The sequence below is a fragment of the Diadema setosum genome, chromosome 8, assembly GCF_964275005.1.
Source record: "Diadema setosum chromosome 8, eeDiaSeto1, whole genome shotgun sequence".
Classification (NCBI taxonomy): Eukaryota; Metazoa; Echinodermata; class Echinoidea; order Diadematoida; family Diadematidae; genus Diadema; species Diadema setosum.
Genome location: NC_092692.1, coordinates 872,369 through 895,530, shown reverse-complemented (window position 1 = coordinate 895,530; position 23,162 = coordinate 872,369). Strand labels below are relative to the sequence as shown.

Genomic DNA, 23,162 nt, shown 5'->3' with positions numbered 1-23,162 from the left:
TCAATTTTGATACCGAATTTTTTTTCAAGTACATTTGCTAAGAATGCTACAAAGAATATCTAGACCAAAAATGAGCACTTTTGGAGCTTTATTTACTGATTTAGATAAAAAAGTCTGATTTCTCGCATAAATTAGCATAATTAATAAAAATAAAATAAAAGAAGACTATTTTGGAAAATTTAAATATACGATCTTGTAGATTACATCTCACACTACCATTGTGCAAATTTCCGCGGCGATTGCGCGATCCACGGCCGAGATCTTAAGGGGGGGCCCTTTAGGCCCCCCCCCCCCCCCCCCCCCCCAGTCTTTCGAGCTACCAAAATAGCCCAGTCTTTTTAGGGTTAAATTTTTGATGATCTCTAATCTAATAATATTGAGTTTATATTTTATTCTTGTAAATGCATATAATCACAATATGCTTTTCATGCCTATACTGAGGTAAAACGTCTGTGATTAATATCAATAAAATTTCACACTTTTTCTTTGCTGATCAGTAGAAATAGAGATCATCATGAGTTTTGGGGAAAAAAAACACAAAGTAACAAGGAATATCAGTACTACCAGTTTGTAACCAATTATTTTAGGAGCACATCACTGACAAGAGTAGAAGACTTGTTGGTGATCACACAATTACATAATGGGTGGCTTTGGGTACATTCAAGGGCTCTGCTAAAGCATATCATACACTTTTACCGTATAGTACCCAAGCCAGAGGAGCTCCCCAAGTGTACTGTCCCGTACTGTATCATGTCATAAGTAGACTACTTCCTATTGTGGGCCAAAAGTTTAGCGTATCATTCTGTACCGTGCCACACAGTGGTCCAAAAGCATAGTATATCAGAAGTTTGCATGAGAAGAATACTCGTAACATGCACTACATCATAATGCAATGATTTGATTCTATTTGTTAGGGATAGCTGGATGAAGCGTAAGCATGCCAAGTACAAGACCCCTGTTGCTACAGAACATGTGACCCTCCCACTCAAGTCCAATAATGACTCGTGAGGTATGCTTTCTCCACAGAGCGGTTGAACACTTTCAATCTGGCACAGTAAAGTATGGTATGATTCAATACGGTTTGGTTTGGTTCTGATTGATGGCAAAGATAATGACGAGTGTTTCAGTGAATGGATCACACAAGGTAATCACATTTAGTAATTTTTACAACTGATCCTGATTCACAATGAGACACACATCTCAAATAAATGTTCTTTTTTTTTTTCAAATCACCATTACATACTTTTTTCTTACCTTGTATTGTCTGGCTGGTGTTAACCAAAACCACTTCTTCTGACAGGTCAATATTGTTGACCTCTCCTTCAACAATGATGTCCTGGTTTGCGGTCACCTTGCCCTCAATCACTGTGATATTGGTAGTTACGGTCTGGTCAGTGGAGAAGGTAAAGAGTTGCTCTGAGAGGTCCACTCCATTGACCGTTCCAGTCACATCAATGTTGCCTGATGCTTCAACATCATTCAGAAATGTCTTGCTTGCTGCACAGAAAATGGGAGGACAGAAGAAATTTCATTTCCATTTCTGCTCACACCATGGTATGCTTATATTGGCTTCATACTTTCATAGAATCTTTCTCAAGGTAACACAGACATTCAAGTTAAAACAAACAAATGATGCAACTCAAGTCTAGAATCTGAATTCCTTTCATAGGTCTTAGATCAATCATTTATTACTTGAGTACCTAAGGGGGGGTCACCGTACACCCCCCCCCCCCCCCAGGACTCCTCGAAACTTACATTTTCAGGATCCTCATGACATACCAAAACATAATCAAGATGTTAACAGGAACGAAAAGTGGCTGTTCTAGGTGAAATTTAATGTATTCTATTGTTTTTCATAATTTCTTATGTATTTCTTTGTTTTTCAACTTTTGTTTTTTCTTTGTTTTTCTATTGGAAATTGTCACTGACCACTTTTCTACCATAATTAGCACAAAACTAATCAATGAAAGTGATTAATTGTAAAAATAATCAGGTTTTCATGACTTTCATAACAGAGCACCTGTTTTCCATAGGAAATGTACACAAAATCACAAAATTGTGCCCATTTTGGGGAGACATTCCGTTACAATAATGGGCGTGACGTCGCAAAAGTATACGCGGATGTTGCAAATTTGGTCTCAAAAGTTGTGCGAGACTTGACCAAACAAAGTCAAGAAGCCTCGCGACAGATTTACAGCGCGAAACTTTGAGGGGGGGGGGTGGCAGATCCCCCCCCCCCCGTCCTTATGTATGTAATATATAATGTGCTTACTACATGTAGGGCCTACATAGTAGGGTACCTAAGGGGGGGGGGGGGTCACCATGCACCCCCCAGGACTCCTCAAAACTTACTTGACTTTGTTTTGTTCAAGTCTCACGCAACTTTTGAGACCAAATTTGCAACTTCCCCGCATACTTATGCGAAGTCACGCCCATTTTTGTAACGGAATGTCGTCCCAAAACGGGCACAATTTTGTGCTTTTGTGTACATTTCCTATGGAAAACAGGTGCTCTGTCATGAAAGTCATGAAAACCTGATTATTTTTACAATTAATCGCTTTCATTGATTAGTTTTGTGCTAATTATGGTAGAAAAGTGATCAGTGACAATTTCCAATAGAAAAACAAAGAAAAAACAAAAGTTGAAAAAGTTGAAAAACAAAGAAATACATGAGAAATTATGAAAAACAATAGAATACATTAAATTTCACCTAGAACAGCCACTTTTCGTTCCTGTTAACATCTTGATTATGTTTTGGTATGTCATGAGGATCCTGAAAATGTAAGTTTTGAGGAGTCCTGGGGGGGTGCACGGTGACCCCCCCTTAGGTACCCGACTATATATGCCAAAAAAAAATACTTAATCATGCGCTTTCAAATGTTAGGGAACGACACCCCCCCCCCCCCCCCCCACCAACACACACAAATACAAATTTTTTTTTAAAAGGTGAAAGTATCCACATAGACAGAGGAAAACACCAGAGAGAAGACAAAATATAGAATTTTGTGCACAAGTTGTAATACCTTTTGAGCAGCATTAACAACATTTGATAAATGAAAAGGTGGAGAAAAAAATGAGAAAGAGATAGAGGAGGAAGGTAGAGCAAAGGAGGAAGATTAAAAAAAAAATTGCAAGAGAGAGAAAGAGAAGAGAGAATGAGAGAGATGTGTTCATCCTAACAAACCTGTGATTGTCTGAGATGTGTCTACAAACACAGCATCATTGTAGGCAGCTACAAAGTCCACTCCATTGATCTCATCGTTGTCAATGACGACATTGCCATCAATCGTGAGAGGACTGCTGAAGTCCACATCCCCAGTGATCAAGCCACCTTCACTCACACTCAGCACTAAGCTGGAAAACTCTGATACATCAACCTGATAACAGGAGCAGGAAATACCATTGATGATGTCATAAAATACCACTGATGATGTCATAAAATATATGATTGAGAATAACAGGTCTTTATAAGACTATGGCAGAATACTGATCCTAGTATTGACATGTTTTTGCTAGAATATCAAACTGCATTGTGAGAATGAAACACAAACTGACAGAGAGCGAGATCTCATAGACTCCCAAAGAAAACAGCATATCATTATACATTACTACCCATACAGTTGAACATGACAGTAATTTTTTTGTCTGGAAAAGTTGAAGAATTTTGATATGATGCATCTCAGTGGAGATACAACAAAAATGTTAAGAAATTCACTGTTCATAGTCATTAAAAGCTGCAACTTTGTTGACATTTGCTTAGAATCTGTAATCCATCAGTACGTTTTAATGGCACCCCTTGATTACCGTATCAACAGTTTTTCCATTGGCGACAGCCAAGGGTGTGCTGAGGGTAATGTCTTGGGAGAAGGTCTTAGTCCCAGCTACAGTGGCAGTCCGGCTTGTCAGGACTACGTCAGAGTTAAGGTCGAGACCATTGACTGTGCCGTCAACGTCTACGTTGGCATGGAAGTTGACGTTTGCATCAAAAGTTTTCGATCCATCGACAGTCTGGGTGCTACTCTTGTCCATGACATTGGCTGTGTGATGGTACAACGGAGAGTAAATAACATGATTGCAACCTGAGTGTCAAAAGAAAAGGTTTACAAAATATGCTGCATATGATTTTGACATCTCTTGCTGCATATATACTGTTGAAAGAAAGTGCTATATACTACAGTAAGTTTGGTGTTTATCTGTGTCATTTACATGTGTATCTACTTGATTTCTGTTATCCCACTATTTCAATAGCAACACAAACTTGATAATACTGGAGACATTAAAAGAACATATTTTGTTTTTTTGTTTGCATTTTTTTTTTGGCCTCTTTTGCCTGAAATTGCCATATTCATTGAAAATTGGCATTTGATATCATAACATACATGCTTGTATTTGCAACAAAAGTCACTGAATTTTTCCATGTTTGATTTTCAAACACTAATCAGCAGTTATATGTATGGGTATTTGTACAGCTGTATGACCCTGAATGTCATAGTAAATATTACAGGCTCCATAGCTGCACAAGAGCAAAGCAATTAATAACATGCAGTGTGTTTAAAATGCCAAAAGGTTAAGAAAGATATGTATATACGCCTAAATCCCGACACGGGCAAAAATACAATTTACAAGATGAGATTACCAAAAATTCAAAAGAAACATCAAAACAAACGTCCATTTTTCATCTTGACTGTTGTTGGTGACGCTTTTCTATTTTCAACTTGTTAACCTCCTTCCTCTGATGATCAATTTTCATGCTAACATCATGAGTGAATTTCCGCCATTCATGTCTGTTATCAACATGGTCGCTCCAGTTGTGAAGGACATCAGCTCTCCTCAGAATGTCTTTGATTGTATCTTTGTATCTCAGATGAGGGCGTCCTGTACTGCGAGAGCCATCATCAAGCTCTCCAAAAAAGAGCTCCTTGACAGGTCTGGCAGCTTCCATTCGCACAACATGACCAACCCATCGTAGTCGATTTTTAACGAGGGTGGTTTCAATGTCAAGTGTTTTTGCCTGTTCCAATACTTCATCATTTGTGACAAAGTGGTCCCACTTGATGTGGAGAATAGACCTAAGGTGTCGTTGTTGAATGGTCCTGAGCTGCTTTATATGGCGCCGATAGAGTGTCCATGTTTCACTCCCATATAGCAGTAAAGGGGTCACACATTGGTTATACACTTTGAGTTTTGTTTCGGTAGTCAAATCCCGGCACTGAAATACTCTTTGCCTCAATCTTCCCATTGCACATGATGCGGCTTGAATGCGTGCCTTGAGTTCTTCATCTACTTTGCAGTCTTTTGTAATGTAACTGCCAAGATATTTGAAACGGTCAACTCTACAAAGTTTATTTCCATCAATGTAGAAATCAACTTGCTCTCCCACACTCATTGTCTCTGTTTTCTTAATGTTGATACGTAGACCCATCTTTAGGGATAATGTGTTGTATGCAGATAAAAGAGTCTGTAGTGCAGAAGACTCATTACAAAAAATGGCAATATCATCAGCATACTGAGCTTCTCTTATATAATCTGTGAGTATCTTAGTTTTGGCTTTTAGGCGACGCAAATCAAAAATATCTCCATCATATCTGAAACGCACTTTGATACTGCAGAAAGGATCAACATCTTTAAAGGCTAGATGGAGGAGTGATAAATCATTAGTTATCATCTTCTTTTTTTTTTTCATATTGGGCTTAGAACATTCTCCTTGGATACGAAGTTTTGAGCAGAAATATAACCTATGGAAAGATAACCTGTCAAAACCACACAACTTTGTACTGATTTCACTGTAAATGATGAACACATTTTGTTCATTTATACACAAAAAATAAATATAACACTTGGTATTTTCTTCCTTTTGCTAACACAGGACAGAGAGAGTACATATCTACTTAGGTATGCATTTAGAGTAAGGGAGAAAATGGTTGCAAAAGCCATACACCCCTGTAAAGTACTTTTTTTTCATTTAAAAAAACAACTGCATATATTAACACTCAACTCAAAACATTTATAAAAGAGAGAGAGAAAGTAATTTTTGAATAGTCACTAATCCAATATCCAATGTCATGTCAATGTCCAATATCATGGAGCATTCTACAATGACCTTACCCGGAACTGATATGCCACCGATCAGCCCATTGACCGTCACAGCTGTTCCAACGGTCAGATCGGCATTGAATGTCACCTGACCAGTCATTGTCTGATCTCCGCTGCTCCTCAAGGCTACGCTGTCAATGTAGGGAAGGTTGACAGAGCTGATGAGACTGTCATCTGATGTAAAGGACCCAGCAGCACCGTTGCCCGTGACGACGGTCTGTGTCGCTGTGGCAGTAACAGGTCCTTTGTGGACGATGGAAAGGTTTGGGGAAAGTTTACATGATGTGATAAATGTGTGTGTAGGTGAATGATACTTCATGAATATTCATACATGAGATTCAAGTCAGCTTAAAAGGATTTATGGTTTGAAGGACATTATTAATAAACAGAAAAATGAAGGGTATACCTCTATTAGTTTATAGCAAGTGATTGTTTCAAGCCACTTTGTTCTCACAAATTTCCTTAACGAATGCAACAAAGTTTCAAGTTTGTCCTTCATCAAAAACAGATTCCCCTCTGCATGAATATCCTTTGTCTTGCTATTTTGCTAAGGAAACCAGAATAAAAAGCACTATCTACCTACAATTTCAGAGTCAAGAAGAACTAGGAGACATGTTTTTCAAAATAAACAATGACAAAATTAATATCTTATTGCTCAGAGGAAATTCTCCCGTGTAAGCCATGTTCTCCTAGAGGACTCTGGCTTGCTATTAATTACCCTATTACTGCCAGGTTTGCAGGGAAGCTTCTTGGTCAAAGAGAGGGGCTAAACATCTTGTCTGCAGTCATACAGGATCTACACCAAGACTCTTGTCTGAAGATCCAAAGCTCTGCCTGCTATACCACAATTGATCATATTTACATATCATAAAGACTACTACATTAAAGTTTACCCCTATGCATTCAATAACTTGAACAAAATCTCTAACCTTCAATAGTCTGTTGAGTAGACTTTGTGACAAAAGAAGGCGGTTCTGCTTCCAGTGTGTCGATTCTGCCAGCATTAGTATTTATTGATTCTGGTAAAGCGGGATCAAGTTCATAATCCTGTCCTTTCTTGATTGTTATCTTCTTGGTCCTCAGAGCTGGTAGCTTCACAGTACCTGTCAAATGATAGACAAAACATTGAGTATCAATTCCATTCCATACAACGCTTCTATTAAAAGGACATGTATGACAAAAGTACTGTATGTGCTATATATTAAGCAAGTCAAATTTTGGGTGGATCAAGACTTCGACAAAATGACAAGAGATTAAATTTGCAATCATGGAGTACAGCAATAAACAGAAAAATGTACGGATGCATGTCAATTTCATGTCAGGATAAGAGTAATATATATTTGCATGTTGTTAAAAGTATGACAAGCACCTGGCCCATGAAATTTGTGAATATAAAAACCCTGCAAAATATAAATGGCATACACAGTAGCAGATTTTAATGCTCTTAAAAAGGGTAGTTGTGTAATCTGGTTGAACAATAGATTTGCAATTTGTTACAAATTGAGACTTTCACATCATATCTAAACTACCTACTGTCCAACTTTCAATTCTCATTGTGTCCTGAAATCAGAAATTTTTGGTTGCAGGAAATGTAACACTATGGCATTTTCAATCAACCAATTATTTTTAAATGCCTAAATCCAACCACTATTACTCTTGTGGTTAGGCCAAAAACAATGTTTTTTTCCATAGATTACCACAGACAAAGTTAAAATTGTAACGTTTGGCAATGATGATGAATAATCTTCTGCCATCAGAATGTGGGGGAAAAAGGCAACTGTATTTCATATATAAATACACACTGACAGTCAATCAGTATTATCTATTCTTACATTATCAAGATCCCATAACAGATTTCAAGAAGAACTAAGCAAATCAAAATCAATACAGCATCTCACTTCACATGAAACATGGCTGACTTTTATGCTCCGCAGTAGCTGGGGTGGAGACAAAGAGATAAAGCTTCTAATTTCAGATAGAATATTGTTGTTGTTTTTTTATACTATACAATACTGTATAAGCTGTTATTTTCGCGAGAGTCTAATTTTTGCGAATTTTGCAAATCACTATTGGACCGCGAATTTAACAACACGTGAAAATGTTGCCATACGCTATGGTAGCAATACGTTTATGGAAGCTTCGGTGTCGATTCAAGAAAACAACATCTCTCAAAAATGCCTGTGACCTCCTAATTCGCAAAAAAAAAAAAATATATATATATATATATATATATCTGTACGAGTAAATAACAGCTTATACAGTAAATGAGCACAATACATTCATAGCATTACTGTAAAATATTATAAACAAATTGCAGGCAGTACTAACCTGTTATGATGATATCACTGTTGACAACTTGACCCTCTTTTGTCTTACTCAAACCTTTTCCCAGCTTCTCAATCGTCTTGCTCACATTTTCTGTGCTCTCGTCCACAGCTAAAGTCATGTTCTGGATACAACTTGGAAGGTATACGGCAGTTGTATTGACAAATGTAGTTGCTGTAGAGCAGTAAAGAGAGCAGACACGTATTTCAACTGGCTGTAGAGGTTTATAGAGCATATTGTTAATGTGTGCACCACACATAATACTACAATGAGAAACCTTGTTGATTAAAGGAAACCCAAACCCAAAGAGAAATGTGGATTGAGTGAAAGCAGCAACATTAGTAGAACACATCAGTGAAAGTTTGAAGAAAATCGGACAATTAATGCAAAAGTTATGAATTTTTAAAGTTTTGGTGTTGGAACCGCTAGATGAGGAGACTACTAGAGGTTATGACGTATGTGTGGACAACAACATAAAGAAAATATAAAGAAAATTCCACAAAAATTCATTTTCCATGAAAATTACACATTCCATCAACTTAACATTGACATAAAGGGTAGCAATTATTGCCCCTGCTTTCTGAAAGCGGTTAGTCAAGTGCTCTTTCATTATGCTCGAGAAGTGAATTTTTGTCTCCTCATCCAACGGTTCCAGCACCAAAACTTTAAAAATTCATAACTTTTGCATTGATCAGCCAATTTTCTTCAAACTTTCACTGATGTGTTCTACTAATGTTGCTGCTTTCACTCAATTCACATTGCTCTTTGGGTTTGGGTTCCCTTGAAGGATATTATCCAGTGAAACAGACAAATGTAAATATGCTCTGCTCTTTTTATAGCTCTTACGCTTTTAACATCTATATCTTGTTAAGATGTGAACTCACACTTAATATCCCACAAATACCTGCCTACATATAACCTCCAAAATTCTTATAAATTTCCAAAAAAAAAAGTGGATTGGGACTTACATTGTGTGATGTTTCGCCGATTAAAAAAAGTCGAACATAGTAAATTTCTAGTCCAGTTCTTTTACTTTTGAATATTATAGGTTACATTTCCACTGGACGAATGATAATCTACATCAGCCTATTCCTACGTGTACTACATATGAATGCTTGAAACTTACTTGTGACATTCACATGGTCAAAAGAGAAAAAGTTTGAGGAAGTAAGATTTCGGTGCTCAGTTGTCCAAAAAGTGCTGCTAGCTGTCGCCAAATATTCAGTGTTATCCATGCTGAAGGACTCGACATGAATGTTAGTGAGTCGGACTGAGGGATTGTTGAGGTGGAGATCTGTATCTGCTTCCTCCCACCATGCATCATCACTGAAGTGGTAGAATTTCAGTCCCTGGAAGAAAGTCAAATACAAAAATCATTATGGAGAGCAATACTGTAAAAGAGTGAATTGTCCGGGTGTGTAAATTTTGTGCATTTCGTGAGGCATAAAACCAGAGCAAAAATAAACACACACAAATTTGTTTGCTTATGCAACATGGAATATGTAATATTGCAGTTGTACTTTATATTTTGATTCATCAGAATCAATAAAAAGCAAAATTGTCTTTACTAAGCTGAGCGTGAAAAATTATATGTGCAAAAAGTTCTACTTTTACAGTTATGGCAACAACTCAAGAATAGATGAAAACGTGGGAACTGATCTTATTTGTGTAAATCTTCTTCTTTTGTAATTGAGGGACCTTTAAACATTCCACTCACATTATTTACGGAGATAATCAATTTCTTCAGTAATGTACCCGAGCTAAAAGGTGCATCATGTTAGTGATGACATCAAAGGGTTACTAAACTAGCTTCAACTTCTCTATTCTTTCAACGTTACGATAATGAGATAACAATATTCATGACTATTTTCTCTTCTCCACTTCCATAGAAGATTTCAAAGGAAGCAACAAACCAGTTAGACGTGCTATACAGTGGACTCCCATTATAACGAAGTCCTTGGGACTGGCAAATTTCTTTCGTTACATCAAAATTTCGTTATAACCAAACAAATAAGCAATACAAAAACACAGAGCCGATAATTTTGCGACCTGGATTTTCATTTCGTTGCAACCGGAATGTCGTCATAACCGTGTGCGTTATAACAGGAGTGCACTGTGTAAGTGAGCTAAATTGTAGTGTTTCATGGCCTGCAAGAGCTGGCAATGATATGGTTTTCTTCAGAATAGAACAGAAAATATCCAGAAATGATGTTTGCTTACAGTGAGATCAGCAACAGCGAGAAGACTTGGTGAATAAGAAAGCGCCAGGTGTTCAAACTGCATCGCACCATCTGTCTGTATTGTCTGATATTCTATGAACTGATTATCTGGGAAATAGAATGAAGAAAGACAGAACATATTAAATGAAAGAAAGATTATTCAGAGGGGTGAAGGTTCAGGTGTGAGTTTCTTCAATTCGTCTCCCTCTACAAATTAAATTTGTTAAGATCGCAACTGCTGATCTGTAAATTAACAAACATGATGACATCCAGGGACAGCCTGGTGGTAATTTTGCTGCCCGAAAAGCAGTAGATAACAGGTTCTAGTCCCACTGGTTCTTTTTTGACATGTTTGTTAATTTACAGATCAACAGTTGCAATCTTAACAAATTTAATTTGTAGAGGGAGATAAATTGAAGAAACTCACACCTGATGGAACATATTCTTGTTGACATCTTACCGTGGCATTGCAAAAACTTGAATATTCATGCAATTTGTATTGTGATGTAATTTCTGTATTCAACTTCTGTAAAATATTTATATGTTTCTGTTGGAAATTGAAAAAAAAAATAAATGAATGAATTTGCAACCCATCGTTCATCAAGAGCTATAAGAGTGAAAAAAAGAAAAGAAAAAGACATGCATCACAGCAAAGCAAAGATAATCAAACACTTTTGAAAAACAATATATTTTCAAGTTAAAGTCATGAAATAAATGTTCTGTCTATCACATTTCAATTCTTTCTGAGAATGTTACCTTCTACATTCATAATGCATCCTGTTTCTTGAAAACAAGAATATCTTTGGAATGAACATTGTATTTTCTTTATAATGTCGGGTTGAAAGAAATTTGTAACCAAGAAGCTCAAGGAATGGTACAAATCACTGAAATCTGGGTTAACTAATAGACTACGCTACAGAGAAATGAAAATTCTTTGTGAAGGACATTCTATGATATATGATTCACTCCATTCTTAACATTCTTTGTCATCAATCATCATCATCATCATCATCATCCACATTATTCTCCTCTTTCTCTTTCATGTTCTCTTCATACTATTTATCCTCTCTTCCTCTTTCTTTGTTTGAATGATCACTGCTTGGTATGTTTGGTGCAGGCATCAAAAGGAACAAAATGACCTATATACATGACATGTATATCATGGTCTCTTACACAGTTGATATTTATTTCTTAAACACTACATGACCTAAAATTTCGGAGCAAAGTCCTACTCATGGTTTAAAAGCAGACATACTGTACAACTAGTGAATAAAAAAAATTTCTTAGTCTCATTAACTTGTTTTTTCAGCACAGTGAGCACGGGTGTGACTTACCTGTGGCCCACCAGTAGATGACAGAATCCGTGATAGGATTCTCAACTTCATTTACCACAGAGAGATGGTTTGCAATGGCCAAGTAGGTGTGACCACCCTCGATGAACATCTCCAGTGACTTGGGAGCAGAACTTGGAATGACTTGTAGCTTGATCATTTCCACCAGTAATTCTCCAGTGTCTGCATCAGTGCCTAAGAGATGGCATAAACAGCAAATTGGAAAAAAAAAAAAATCAGCGTTAGGAATCATGGCGATCAATTTGAAGGGTTTGAATTGGGAGACACATAGTTACACCATCTCAAACTGATGTGGAATCTCATGCAGATATTGCTTTGAGGTTTTTATCAACTGTAGACTTAACATGGTAAGCATATCTTGGTAAGGAATTATAGGTTCCATTAAATAAGACATTAGGTCTTGAATTCTTCATTCTGAACCTAAGACATCTGCAAGATTACATCCAGGAGCAACTACCAACAGGGAGCACAACTAAATCAGAACAATTTATGTTGTATCACTTGTTTATAAGGAAGAAAGTGGAGCAATGACATTTCAACATATTGGGCATTCCCATGTATTGTTTAACTCCAGAATTCAACCATTGAGCATAACATGATCAATTTTATTCATTGCATCTGGACAGAAAGTTTAGATCAGGTAATAACTGACTGAAAGACAGAAGTGTTTTACTCTGTAAAATCATAAAGGTGATTCTGTATTTTTTCCACAGTATGTTAACATCTCATGCTGATGACAATCATTCAAAGCTTTTTCTTTAATGTATGTCACATATCCTTACCTTCATTACTTCTTTCCCCAGTAAAGTAATTTCAATTTAACAATTACCACTTACAAACTGGGCTATCTCTTTACAAGATACGAAGGGAAAAAAGAACATTTTTGTGTATTATTAGATGAAATTTCAAATGGATTCTCAATGTATTTCTTCACCAAAGACGTTAAAAAGTAAAAGATTTGTCTGTTTCACCTAGAAGTTCACCATGACTCACTTGTATCCATTTGATACAGCATTGTTCCTTCTGTGTAGCTCCCATCATTGTCTACATACTGAGCAATAGCCACATACAGATTGAATCCAATGGTTGCAGCCGCAATGTCACTGGCACCATGGGCCGTCAAGGAAACAACCTCATCAAAGTATGCACCAGCATAGCGATATATTCTGTTGATATGGAGAGATGACAAGAACATTACTGACAATACTTGATTTTGTTTCATTACATGAATGCACATTGTACATTTGGCACAACAAATTAATGCAATGAAGACATCCTGATTAAATTTAAAGGACTTAAGTCATTCAGCATTAGATTCATATGTATACAATGGGTTACTTAAGTTTTATTTCCTCATGTTGTTTTTCTTATATTTTTCTAAATGAGGACGAATTTCAATTTCTTTAACATTAGTGCGAGCAAGTACCAATGACTTTTTCACTTGATGCAAGATGGGTAAATGCATGAACGTCACTATCACTAGTTTGGTAAAGCTCACTTAATTATCATGTTCTACATGATTCTTATTGAATTGAATTGAATTGAACAGGTTTTATTAAAAATCATGTTGGCAGCCAAAGGCTGAATTGCACATGCTTACAATCATAATTGTAAAAAACAGATTATTTCAGTGCTCTGTACAAACAATGTTATAAAGACATGAAATTAAAAAACATTGCAGTGGTCACATGTGGCAAATCACAAAACAAAATGGTCAATCAGTGAGGGTATCAGTGAGTGACTCTTATACTCCAATGTTTGACTTCTGTTTCACTTAATACACCATTGTCTATGATAATCTCTGGCACACCACAGTACTTACTTTGAGTCTACCAAATATCTGAAATAAGAATTCCTGCGTTGGTTTGCCACTGCTAAGTAAGTGTCGCCTTCATAAAGGAAAGCCTCTAGTGCTGATGCTCCGTATGTGTACATGTACTGGACATGGTTGACTGAAGGACCAGCAGGGTCAAAGGTCAAAATGCGGGAGAGACCTTGATATGACGTGGCCCCAAACTGGCCATTTGCCACAGCGATGTAGATTTCATCAGAAATGAGAAATGGTTCAATGTCAGCGAGTCCATAGGTTGTGAATGTAACATCTGTGTGAGTAAGCACAATATTGAAATATAAATCACCTATAAAAACAATGTTCTGAAAGGTAAAGCAAATATTGACTCATCTTTGGATTGCCAGGTGGTACCCTTTGAAGGCCTCTGCAATCATAACAAATAAGTATTATGTACCAAGTTTCACTTGCAATTGTTTGAACATTTCATTCATTGCTTGACATAACCTTTTATAAGTCCATGAATAATCTATCACTTGCAAGCAGAACGAAAGTCATTTTTTCTGATTACCCGCATTTACAGTAGTTTGATCTTCATTGATCAAAAGATTAAAGGTAAACCCACTGCTCTTACAATGTATTCTTAAACTATAATCTATTACACAACACATTTTATAACAACTTTGATAATGATGGTTAAACCAGGGGTGTATCCAGGATTTTTTTCTGGGGGGTCATGATCATAAATTTTTGGACCTCTTTGCAATGAAAGATAGTATGCGAAGAAAATATGGAAAGTGTGGGCCCACATGACGGATATTTTTCATTTTTAGAACTGAAATTCAACAATCTGGTGCACTTTTCGGTGGGAAATACTTGGCAAATTGTTAATCAAAAATCAAGAAATAAATTCAAGAATAATCAGAATGGCTAAATTGAGGGGTCTGTCACCATTTTTTCCAATCTGTGTGCGTCTTCACTGTGTGCTAGAGTAAGTCAGGGGAGATGGACACGAGGGAAGGGTGTGGGAGGGAGTGTCCCCCTCCCACACAGGGAGCTTTTGCATTTTTAGAACTGGAATTCAATGATCTGGTGCATACTTTTGGGGTTAATATTCAATCAAAAAGTAAGAAAAATTCATATTTATAAGAACGATGTGAAGGGCTAAATTGTGGTGTCTGACACATTTTTCTTTACACCACGTCTGCATCCTTTCACTGTGTACTATGAAAGTCTAATACATGTACATGCAGATGGACAGAAGGGGGAGGGTGTGGGCCCGCTCAAAGGAGATTTTTCATTTTTTGAACTGAAATTGAATGATCTGGTGCACTCCTATTTGGGGAAAGGCCCTCAAAAAAATTGTATTTTGCAAAAATGTGGACCTTCTGAAATTCTGGGGGGGGGGGGTCGTTCGACCCTCATGACCCCCCCCCCCCCCTTGCAGCTGAGCTATAGTAAAAATTAATATTCATTTACTGACATCTACATACAGATAGTTGCATTCAATTTAATTGAAAACATTCCCTAAACTTGAATGCAGGATGCAGCAAGTAGGGTATCATTCAAAATTATGATAATAAAGCATTGATCTTTATGCAATTAAAGTGTGTTCCCACAAAGTGTTTTTTTCAATGCCATATCATATGGGAAGGAAGATATGCTAAATATAATTTGATTGTTGATTCGGTCAATCTTGTAACAGTTTTCTTCAATCATTTCCGGTTAAAAGAGGTAAAATCAAGAAGAGTTGCCTGTAAGATCAGTAAGATTATATTGAATACCTGGTTCTCAATTTACCTGTAGTTGTGAAAGTCCCAGTAGTAGTGCTGAACTTGAAGATTTCTGCATCTGTGGTATACGTTCCCTCTGACACTTGATTGTACCCCAGGATAAGATAGTCATCTCCATCACTGTAGAAATGTTTGGCAATGCTGAAGTCTGTAGGAATATCTGTCTCAGTTTGAACGTCCCAGTACAGGTTCTCATTCACTACAAGTTCTGTGGTGAAATAGAGTTGAATTATTTGGTCATGAATTTCTTTCAAAATTTCTTGACATGACAAAAATAAAGAGATCTTGGCTCTTGCTCAGATTTTTCATATTTGCCTATACATGCCTGCAGTAATCAGAAAATCACCAGCAGCAACCGGTAAAATTAAGGAATAAAGGATGAAGAATCACTTTCTGAACTTCTTCCTTAAAAAATTGTATTATTCCATGTTATTATCAATCAAAGTTACATCATACCTGTTCACATTTCCAAAGATGACAGAAAACACTGATCATTGAATGACATGAAAAAGGTTAATACAAAATTGTGACGCTTCCATAGCACGGATTTTGAGAAAATATGTTTAGCATGTTAAAAGCATGCTGAAAATTCTCATCGCAAGATTTATCTTGCGATTCATGCTAACATTTATAAATGTTAGCATGAATGCATTTCAAATGTAAGTGCTCTACGTACCAGATAGAGGTATTAACTTGATGACAAAATTTTTCTTCAACTTTTTTTCATTTATGGATTTTTTTTTTTCAAATTCCCAGTATTCACACTAATCCTCTTTTAGTCAGAGTATTGTCATGATAAAATGTGGCAGTTTATCAGAAATTCCTTCCATGTCCAATCTGCCTTAACAATCCAGAAGATTTAAACAACCTAAAGTTTGTTTGGATATTCAATAGGGAAAAAATGTGCATAATGAACATTTCTGCCAAGATTTCTAATGTAATGGTTTCGTATGACTCATTGATTTGATTTGTTCAAGAGAATGGTTCTATGAAAACAAGTTACTAGCAATGTATTCAGTTAATCAACATCATTTATCACTTAAACATTTTTCCCCACATCCTACATATTTGGCCGCCAGAGAGATTTCCAAAAAAACTTTATCCTACTTCACAATGGAAACTGAAAACTTGCCTCGTCTTTTCCGACGGTTGTATACATGTAATTCTTCTAGAAGTGAGTGGTGAAGCTCGGCCTGATAATTTCGAAGAGTTTGGTTGAGATGTCCTTTGAAGGCTACGAGAATTTCTCTCTCGCTCGTCTCTAGCTCTTCCTCCACTCCAGCACTTTGAAGATAGTTTTCTGGCAGTCTAGAGCACTCCGTGGATGGAATGTTCACGAATGGCATTGCATACAAGATGTAGAAAATCGGCAAGAGAAATGACAGCGCCATTTTAACGCTGGCTGAGGTAGAGCGGCTCTACTGGACTTGATCACAGCTGCTCTGACGCGGGAAGGAAGCACCGTGGCTTAGGCAACGACCGCCTGAGTTCTGCCCCCGAGGATGATGACCAGCTATCGGCAGGAGTGCTGCTTTTGGCTGCAATCGCTGCGACGGTCGAGGATGGAATGAGTTGAAGCTGAGACTGAGAGTGACTGGCCCCTTTGATTGTTCTATACCTGTAAATTTTTCCCTCTGAGTCTGTTTTCCTGGCATTTTCACACTCTTTTGACGTTTCCATTCTTGTTTTGTCTTCTCTTATTCTTCTAAAGACCCAAATGAAGTCAAAATAATACCAACTATGTTGGTGCAGTTACTACCACTGCATGCACTGGCATACGGAGGAAGTGTACAAAAAGTGAAGAGTTTCTGGTGCATGCTCATCCGCCATCATTGCATGCGCCGGCAATCGGTTACGCAATAGTAGCGCTTCGTGTATGTTGCGAGCAATCATGCCTCCCTTCAGAACAAAACGACACACAATATTCAAAGAAACGTGCTCCACAAGACTGACATTTCTCTTCGACAATAATCTGATGTAATGTTAGGAATTGTGACAAGGACAGGTGGCTAGTGCATTGCCTAGTGATTAACATCAATCCCATGGTCATGTCGATGCAGTGAAGAAAAAACAGAAAGGAAATTCTTTATTTTTCTCTCTCCTCGGACTCTCAGAAAATGTTCACATTCCTGGGATGCAAATAAACTGATTAGTTTCGACCTTCGATAAAAATTAACATGGGCATTGGATCTAAAATTAAATAGGTGCCTATAGCTAGGCCTGCCTTGCCAGTTTAAAACAAAACAAAACAAAACAAAACAAACAAAACACATATACATACACACACACGCGCGCACACACACACACACACACACACTTTTGTTTTTCAATGATATTTTATTGATTTCATTCAAAAAAATCATAAATCAACCCATTCTGGGTGTAACATGAACATAAAAACGGTACAAATGCCATTCAAAAGACAAATCCATTACCAACTTATACTGCCAATCATCTCCCTTCAAACATAACAACTCGATTATAAATCAATCCTGCTGACCATTTCTTCACGAGAAAGTATTGACATGTACAGAAAAAAAAGATATCTTTGACTATGGTATACTTATACTGCCAATCATCTCTCTTCAACATAACAACTCGATTATAAATCGAGTATGTAAGGGTATATACAAGGGTTTATATATAAAAAAGCAAAAAATCGTTATACAAAACTAGAATCATTGAAAATCAAATCCCCATCCCCACCAACCTCGATGCACTAGTTAAAACCTATCCCACACCCCCACCACAACCCCAAACACATACATCCACAACCACCACACACATAGGGCCTACACCCCAAACACCCACACACATACACACCAACACCAAAAACACACATACACACCAGAGGCGGATTCAGGAATTTCGTAAAGAGGGGGCGTGTTTACAAAAATATAGGGGGGCGCACGCATCCCTCCCCCCATTTTTTCTTTTTATTTCTTTTGTTTCAACAAAAAATAAAGGGGGGGGGGGTGTGCGCCGTTTGTGGTCCTCCCTGGATCCGCCCCTGCACACACACACCCCCACACACAAAACACACCCGAAGCGATACCACCTTCCTTCCTATAAATGAAAACGACTTCCCATGTTGATTGATACGTACAACATACAAGCGTGTAATGGCCGTATGCAGAAAAGTATCGTCCGCCCGCACCCAAATACCGCTCCAAATACCCATTCAAATTCACCAAACAAAACTCATCAAACTCCTAGCTGCGGACAAAATCCTATAACTTTTACACCACCAAAAACTTATCCCTCCCCGCGCGCGGCCCGACACATTATATTACCTTCACCACTGATGACTATAATACACTGTATACTAATAAAAAGAAAAAGAAAACAAAACAATACTTAAGCTCTCGTTTCAGAAACATTTTCCCATTTCAGCAAATGTAATCCCAACTTATTTCTTTTTATAGCAATTTCTTTTTCTTCATCCCGAAAACTTATTATTCTTTTACAAATTTCCTCCAAAGTAGGAATTTTCCCCTCCGACCTGGATCTGAAAATGATATATTTCACACACACACACACACACACACACCACACACACACACACACACACACACACACACACACACACAACACACACACACACACACACACACACACACACACACACGCACACAATTTTGCTTCGAGACAAAATGTAACATCTCGATGAAATGGAAAGACGTACAAGTCTCCGCAATGACAATAATATGTACAATGACAGGGCGTATCTCCTCTTTATTTTGTTCATAATAAAATTGCAGTATAGGCCGAGGCTTACATCTCGCCCATACTCAAGCCTACAATACTTTCGGGTCTGTTGCATAGAAGTTACTGTGGTAACTTTGCCATCCATTGGTAACTACCATGGCAACAATACTCCACAGCCAATCAAAATCAAGAATTCCATGGAAGTTACCATGGATGGCAAAGTTACCATTTTAGCAACTTTTATGCAACAAGCCCTACTCTTCAAGTAATTATTTTACAAGAAAAAAAAAGAAAATAATAAAAAGAATTGGACAAAGAAGAATAAGAGGAAAAGGAAAGAGTTTGGCTGTCTTTGCCGTGTGCAAATCGCGAATTTGCTCAAGATTGGATGAGCCCTATAAAATGGAATTGGAGTTGGGATTGTAAATTGCCTTCGAAAGTCTGTAAAATAGAGAGAATTCACTTTATTTCTTATATCGCGGGAGGCGCTTTAAAGTTTAGAGCCAGTGTCCAGCTAGATAATAGGTTCTCTGTTTTTAGGGTGTTCAAGCCAGAAACAATCCGGTATAATGCAGTAAATGGCGGCCTGTATGAGATGCGTATACATTGGGAGCAACCATTCGTGACGGATTTGAATCTCGTAATCTCATCTCCAGGCATGGAGAGTATAGCGAGAGTTTTATTTTATTCATTTTTTTTATAGGAAACGAGGTTGACGCTTCTTTTCCCATTTATTTTAATATTACTCGGGAATGCTGCACACGAGTGATACGAATCATCTCCATGTATGTACCTTGCATTGGCGGGGTCGATTAAGATGTGAGACTGCATGATGAAAACAAGCAAATAAACAATTAACAACCTAGGACAAACTAAATATTCATGCCGATCAAAATTTAATAATGGTGTTGTATACTAGTACATCAGCATCATAAGTTGGAAAAAAACAAAACAAAACAAAACAAACAAAATGGTGTCCTTCGGGTGATACACAGCGATAGCCCCGTCCGATCCGTGAGAATCCTCTCATAGTTCACACTAAATGTCTTGTGATCCTTAACACCGATACTAGTCTCGTCTTTCGTGCAGTGGCGGATCCAGAGGGCCGGGCGCCCCCTCTTTATTTTTTTTTTTAAACAAAAGAAATAAAAAGAACAAAATGGGCGGGGGGGGGGGGGGCTTGTGCACCCTTTTCATTTTGTAAAGGCGCCTCCCATTCACGGAATTCAGGATCCGTCCATGTCGTGGGTTCACTTTCAGACGTGTGGGCCCTAGTTAGCTATAGCCCGAACCAAGGAGGAATATTTTTTAATCATACTTCCTCATCGCGTAAGAGCTTCCTCGCCTGAACCAAGGTGGAGTCATGTCCTCATCCGCATCAACTAAGTACAAAATACGGGCAAAGATCGTACACTCAGTATACGATCTTTGCTACGGGATCGATCCTCCACCAGGTGAGTGATCTGTTAGTTACAGTGCTCTCCGCTAGAGTTTAAATTACAGCGCCATCTCAGGTCGCACGCCCAGAAGCCGGGTACGGCTTCGATTGACATGAACGAAGATTTTGTGAGCGGTTGACAATCAAATTAAAGAGGGAGAATAAAGGAAAGGGGAGAGAGAAGAGGGAGAGAGGTACACGGCATACAGAGTGAAGGAAGTAGAGGGTGCTGTTCGTTATTCCGAAGGTTCGCTATTCCGAAGGTTTGTTATTCCGAAGTGTCGTTAATCCGAAACACGCAAATTCCATATATAAATGTACCTAGAGGTTCGTTAATCCGAAAATGAAAAAGGGTTCGTTAATCCGAAAATTTGTGGCGTTATTCCGAAGGTTCGTTACCCCGAAGATTGGTTAATCCGAAAATGAAATTCGGAACAATGAACCTTCGGAATAACGAATGTTAGGAATAAAGAGCCTTCGGAATAACGAACCTTCGGAATAACGAGCTGTAACCGAAGTAGACATGGAATGGAGTGACAAGAGAAGTAGCCTACGTTGTAATGAATAGTTTTATCGTAACGTTAAAAATCATAGATTAATGAAAGTATGACAATGAAGTGATTATTATGAAACAGAATTTCGTTTAGGATGGTCGATGCTTCATTGAAAGATGACGAAATCTAGAAAATTATGGAATGTTAAAGTTTCGCATGCTTTTACCAAGTACTGATCCTGGGTAAAATTACGACACCAAAAAAATGTTATCATGATGAAGTGGTGATATCTTCACCTTATAAACCCCAAACTATTGTGCCCCCATATAAACTTCTTTATCACCATCAAAATTTTGGCCACATCAATAGAGCAATTCAACCTCTATACTCTACATTTGAACTTTCTCAAGGTCACCAACTGAGGTCGCTATTCACTGCAAATCTAGGAAATACTGTAAGAAATATGCTAAAATCATGTTTTTTTTTTCTTACTAATTACTTTACCATTGCATTTATCATTGCCATGTTTGGCACTTAAAGGCATAATTTACCATTTGTAGATGAAACAAAAACCCAGCATTATTGCTTTAAAATAGTTCATAAATTTGAGTCAGGGATAGAAACAACCACTGTAAAATTTGAATCCGTATAATCGATGTTAAGTGTTGTTAAATACACAAAATATGAACAATAGTTATAATAAGAATGTTTCCAGAATAAACCGTCTACAGTGACGGTTTATTGAGAAAAACACTGATATCTCCCTATATCTTAGGCTTTAGTGCGGAAATTTTATATGGCAGGATGTTTTGGGACACAACAGACCTACACATATGCATCAAATGTGATATCTTGAATATTTTTGAAATTACTCCTCCCAAAGGTAAATGGACCTTTAAGTATAGAACAGAGTAATACTCTACATGTATGACCTCACTTTTGAACTTTCTCAAGGTCGGCCATTGGGGCGCTATTCGTTACAATACAAGAGAGTTATGGTGTATTGTTTTGGATATAGACAAGTAAAGTTGTATGTACCGTATCACATTTCATATTCAAATAGGCCTATTGGAATTTTGTAAGTTTGCAGGTTGATAAAAAGAAATACTGAAGGCAAGATTAGTGCTAAAGATTGAAAGTGGTATACAAATTACTTTGGAAAATACTGTTTTAACAATAATTTCTATTATATCTACTGTTTGATACCTATGTCACATGAAAAACAAAGGAAATGATAAGAAGACCATTTCACGGCGATAAACGACAACCACTACTGACTTGATATTTTGGTCCTTCAGCAAATTGCAGCCAAGAGACCCTATTTTATGCATGCACTATAAATATTTTAAGTGAAATTGGAACAGAAAAACATGCAAAATCTGACTGACATTGTTGTCAGTTTGCGGTTGCCATGGCAACCAGCATTGTCGGACATAGCTACATGTATATATAAAGATAAAACGTCAGGAAAAGTCACCAAATTTGGCTGTGTAGAGATAAGGGATTAGGCAGTGGTATAGGAGCGACAAAAAATGAAACTTTGGTGGGGGCATAATGTGCATGGAAGCCCCCCTTATAGGTCTAAGGGTTATTATAACCTACTTGTTTGGCGTTTTTCGGTTTAGCAACTTGGCGCAACTTAAATTGCCTCAGTAATCATATAGGCCTAATGTTGTTCGACTAATATAAGACTATAGCCTATTTATGATGCAAGGGATAAAGTCACAGAAGGTTTATATAATGTTTGAAGATAAAAATGCAGGTCAATGGGGGACTAGTGAAAGTGGCAAACTTGCTTGCCAAAATGATGTGATTGCTATCACTTCATGGCTCATCGACGGCAACCATGATTGATCAGTTAAATAGATTCACGCTAAATTTTTATATTTCATAACTTTTTTTTTCTTTCATCTAATTTGGCTTAGATCCTACTTAAGTTCAAATGGGCCCG

At 37.5% G+C, this 23,162-nt stretch overlaps 1 protein-coding gene across 1 annotated transcript in view; it reads right to left on the bottom strand.

Annotated features, from left to right (window-relative positions):
- The window catches only part of LOC140231626 (uncharacterized), a 44,274-nt gene extending 27,264 nt beyond the window's left edge, over window positions 1-17,010 (bottom strand). The window contains exons 1-13 of the mRNA XM_072311777.1: window positions 16,704-17,010; window positions 15,579-15,779; window positions 13,812-14,091; window positions 12,983-13,155; window positions 11,972-12,163; window positions 10,639-10,745; window positions 9,545-9,767; window positions 8,422-8,592; window positions 7,023-7,196; window positions 6,106-6,336; window positions 3,805-4,037; window positions 3,185-3,377; window positions 1,255-1,497 (exon numbers count right to left, since the gene is read on the bottom strand). Coding sequence (XP_072167878.1) covers window positions 1,255-1,497; window positions 3,185-3,377; window positions 3,805-4,037; window positions 6,106-6,336; window positions 7,023-7,196; window positions 8,422-8,592; window positions 9,545-9,767; window positions 10,639-10,745; window positions 11,972-12,163; window positions 12,983-13,155; window positions 13,812-14,091; window positions 15,579-15,779; window positions 16,704-16,962 — 2,680 coding nt within the window. The 5' untranslated portion in view covers window positions 16,963-17,010. The remainder of the gene's footprint in view (window positions 1-1,254; window positions 1,498-3,184; window positions 3,378-3,804; window positions 4,038-6,105; window positions 6,337-7,022; window positions 7,197-8,421; window positions 8,593-9,544; window positions 9,768-10,638; window positions 10,746-11,971; window positions 12,164-12,982; window positions 13,156-13,811; window positions 14,092-15,578; window positions 15,780-16,703) is intronic.
- Window positions 17,011-23,162: the final 6,152 nt, after the last annotated feature.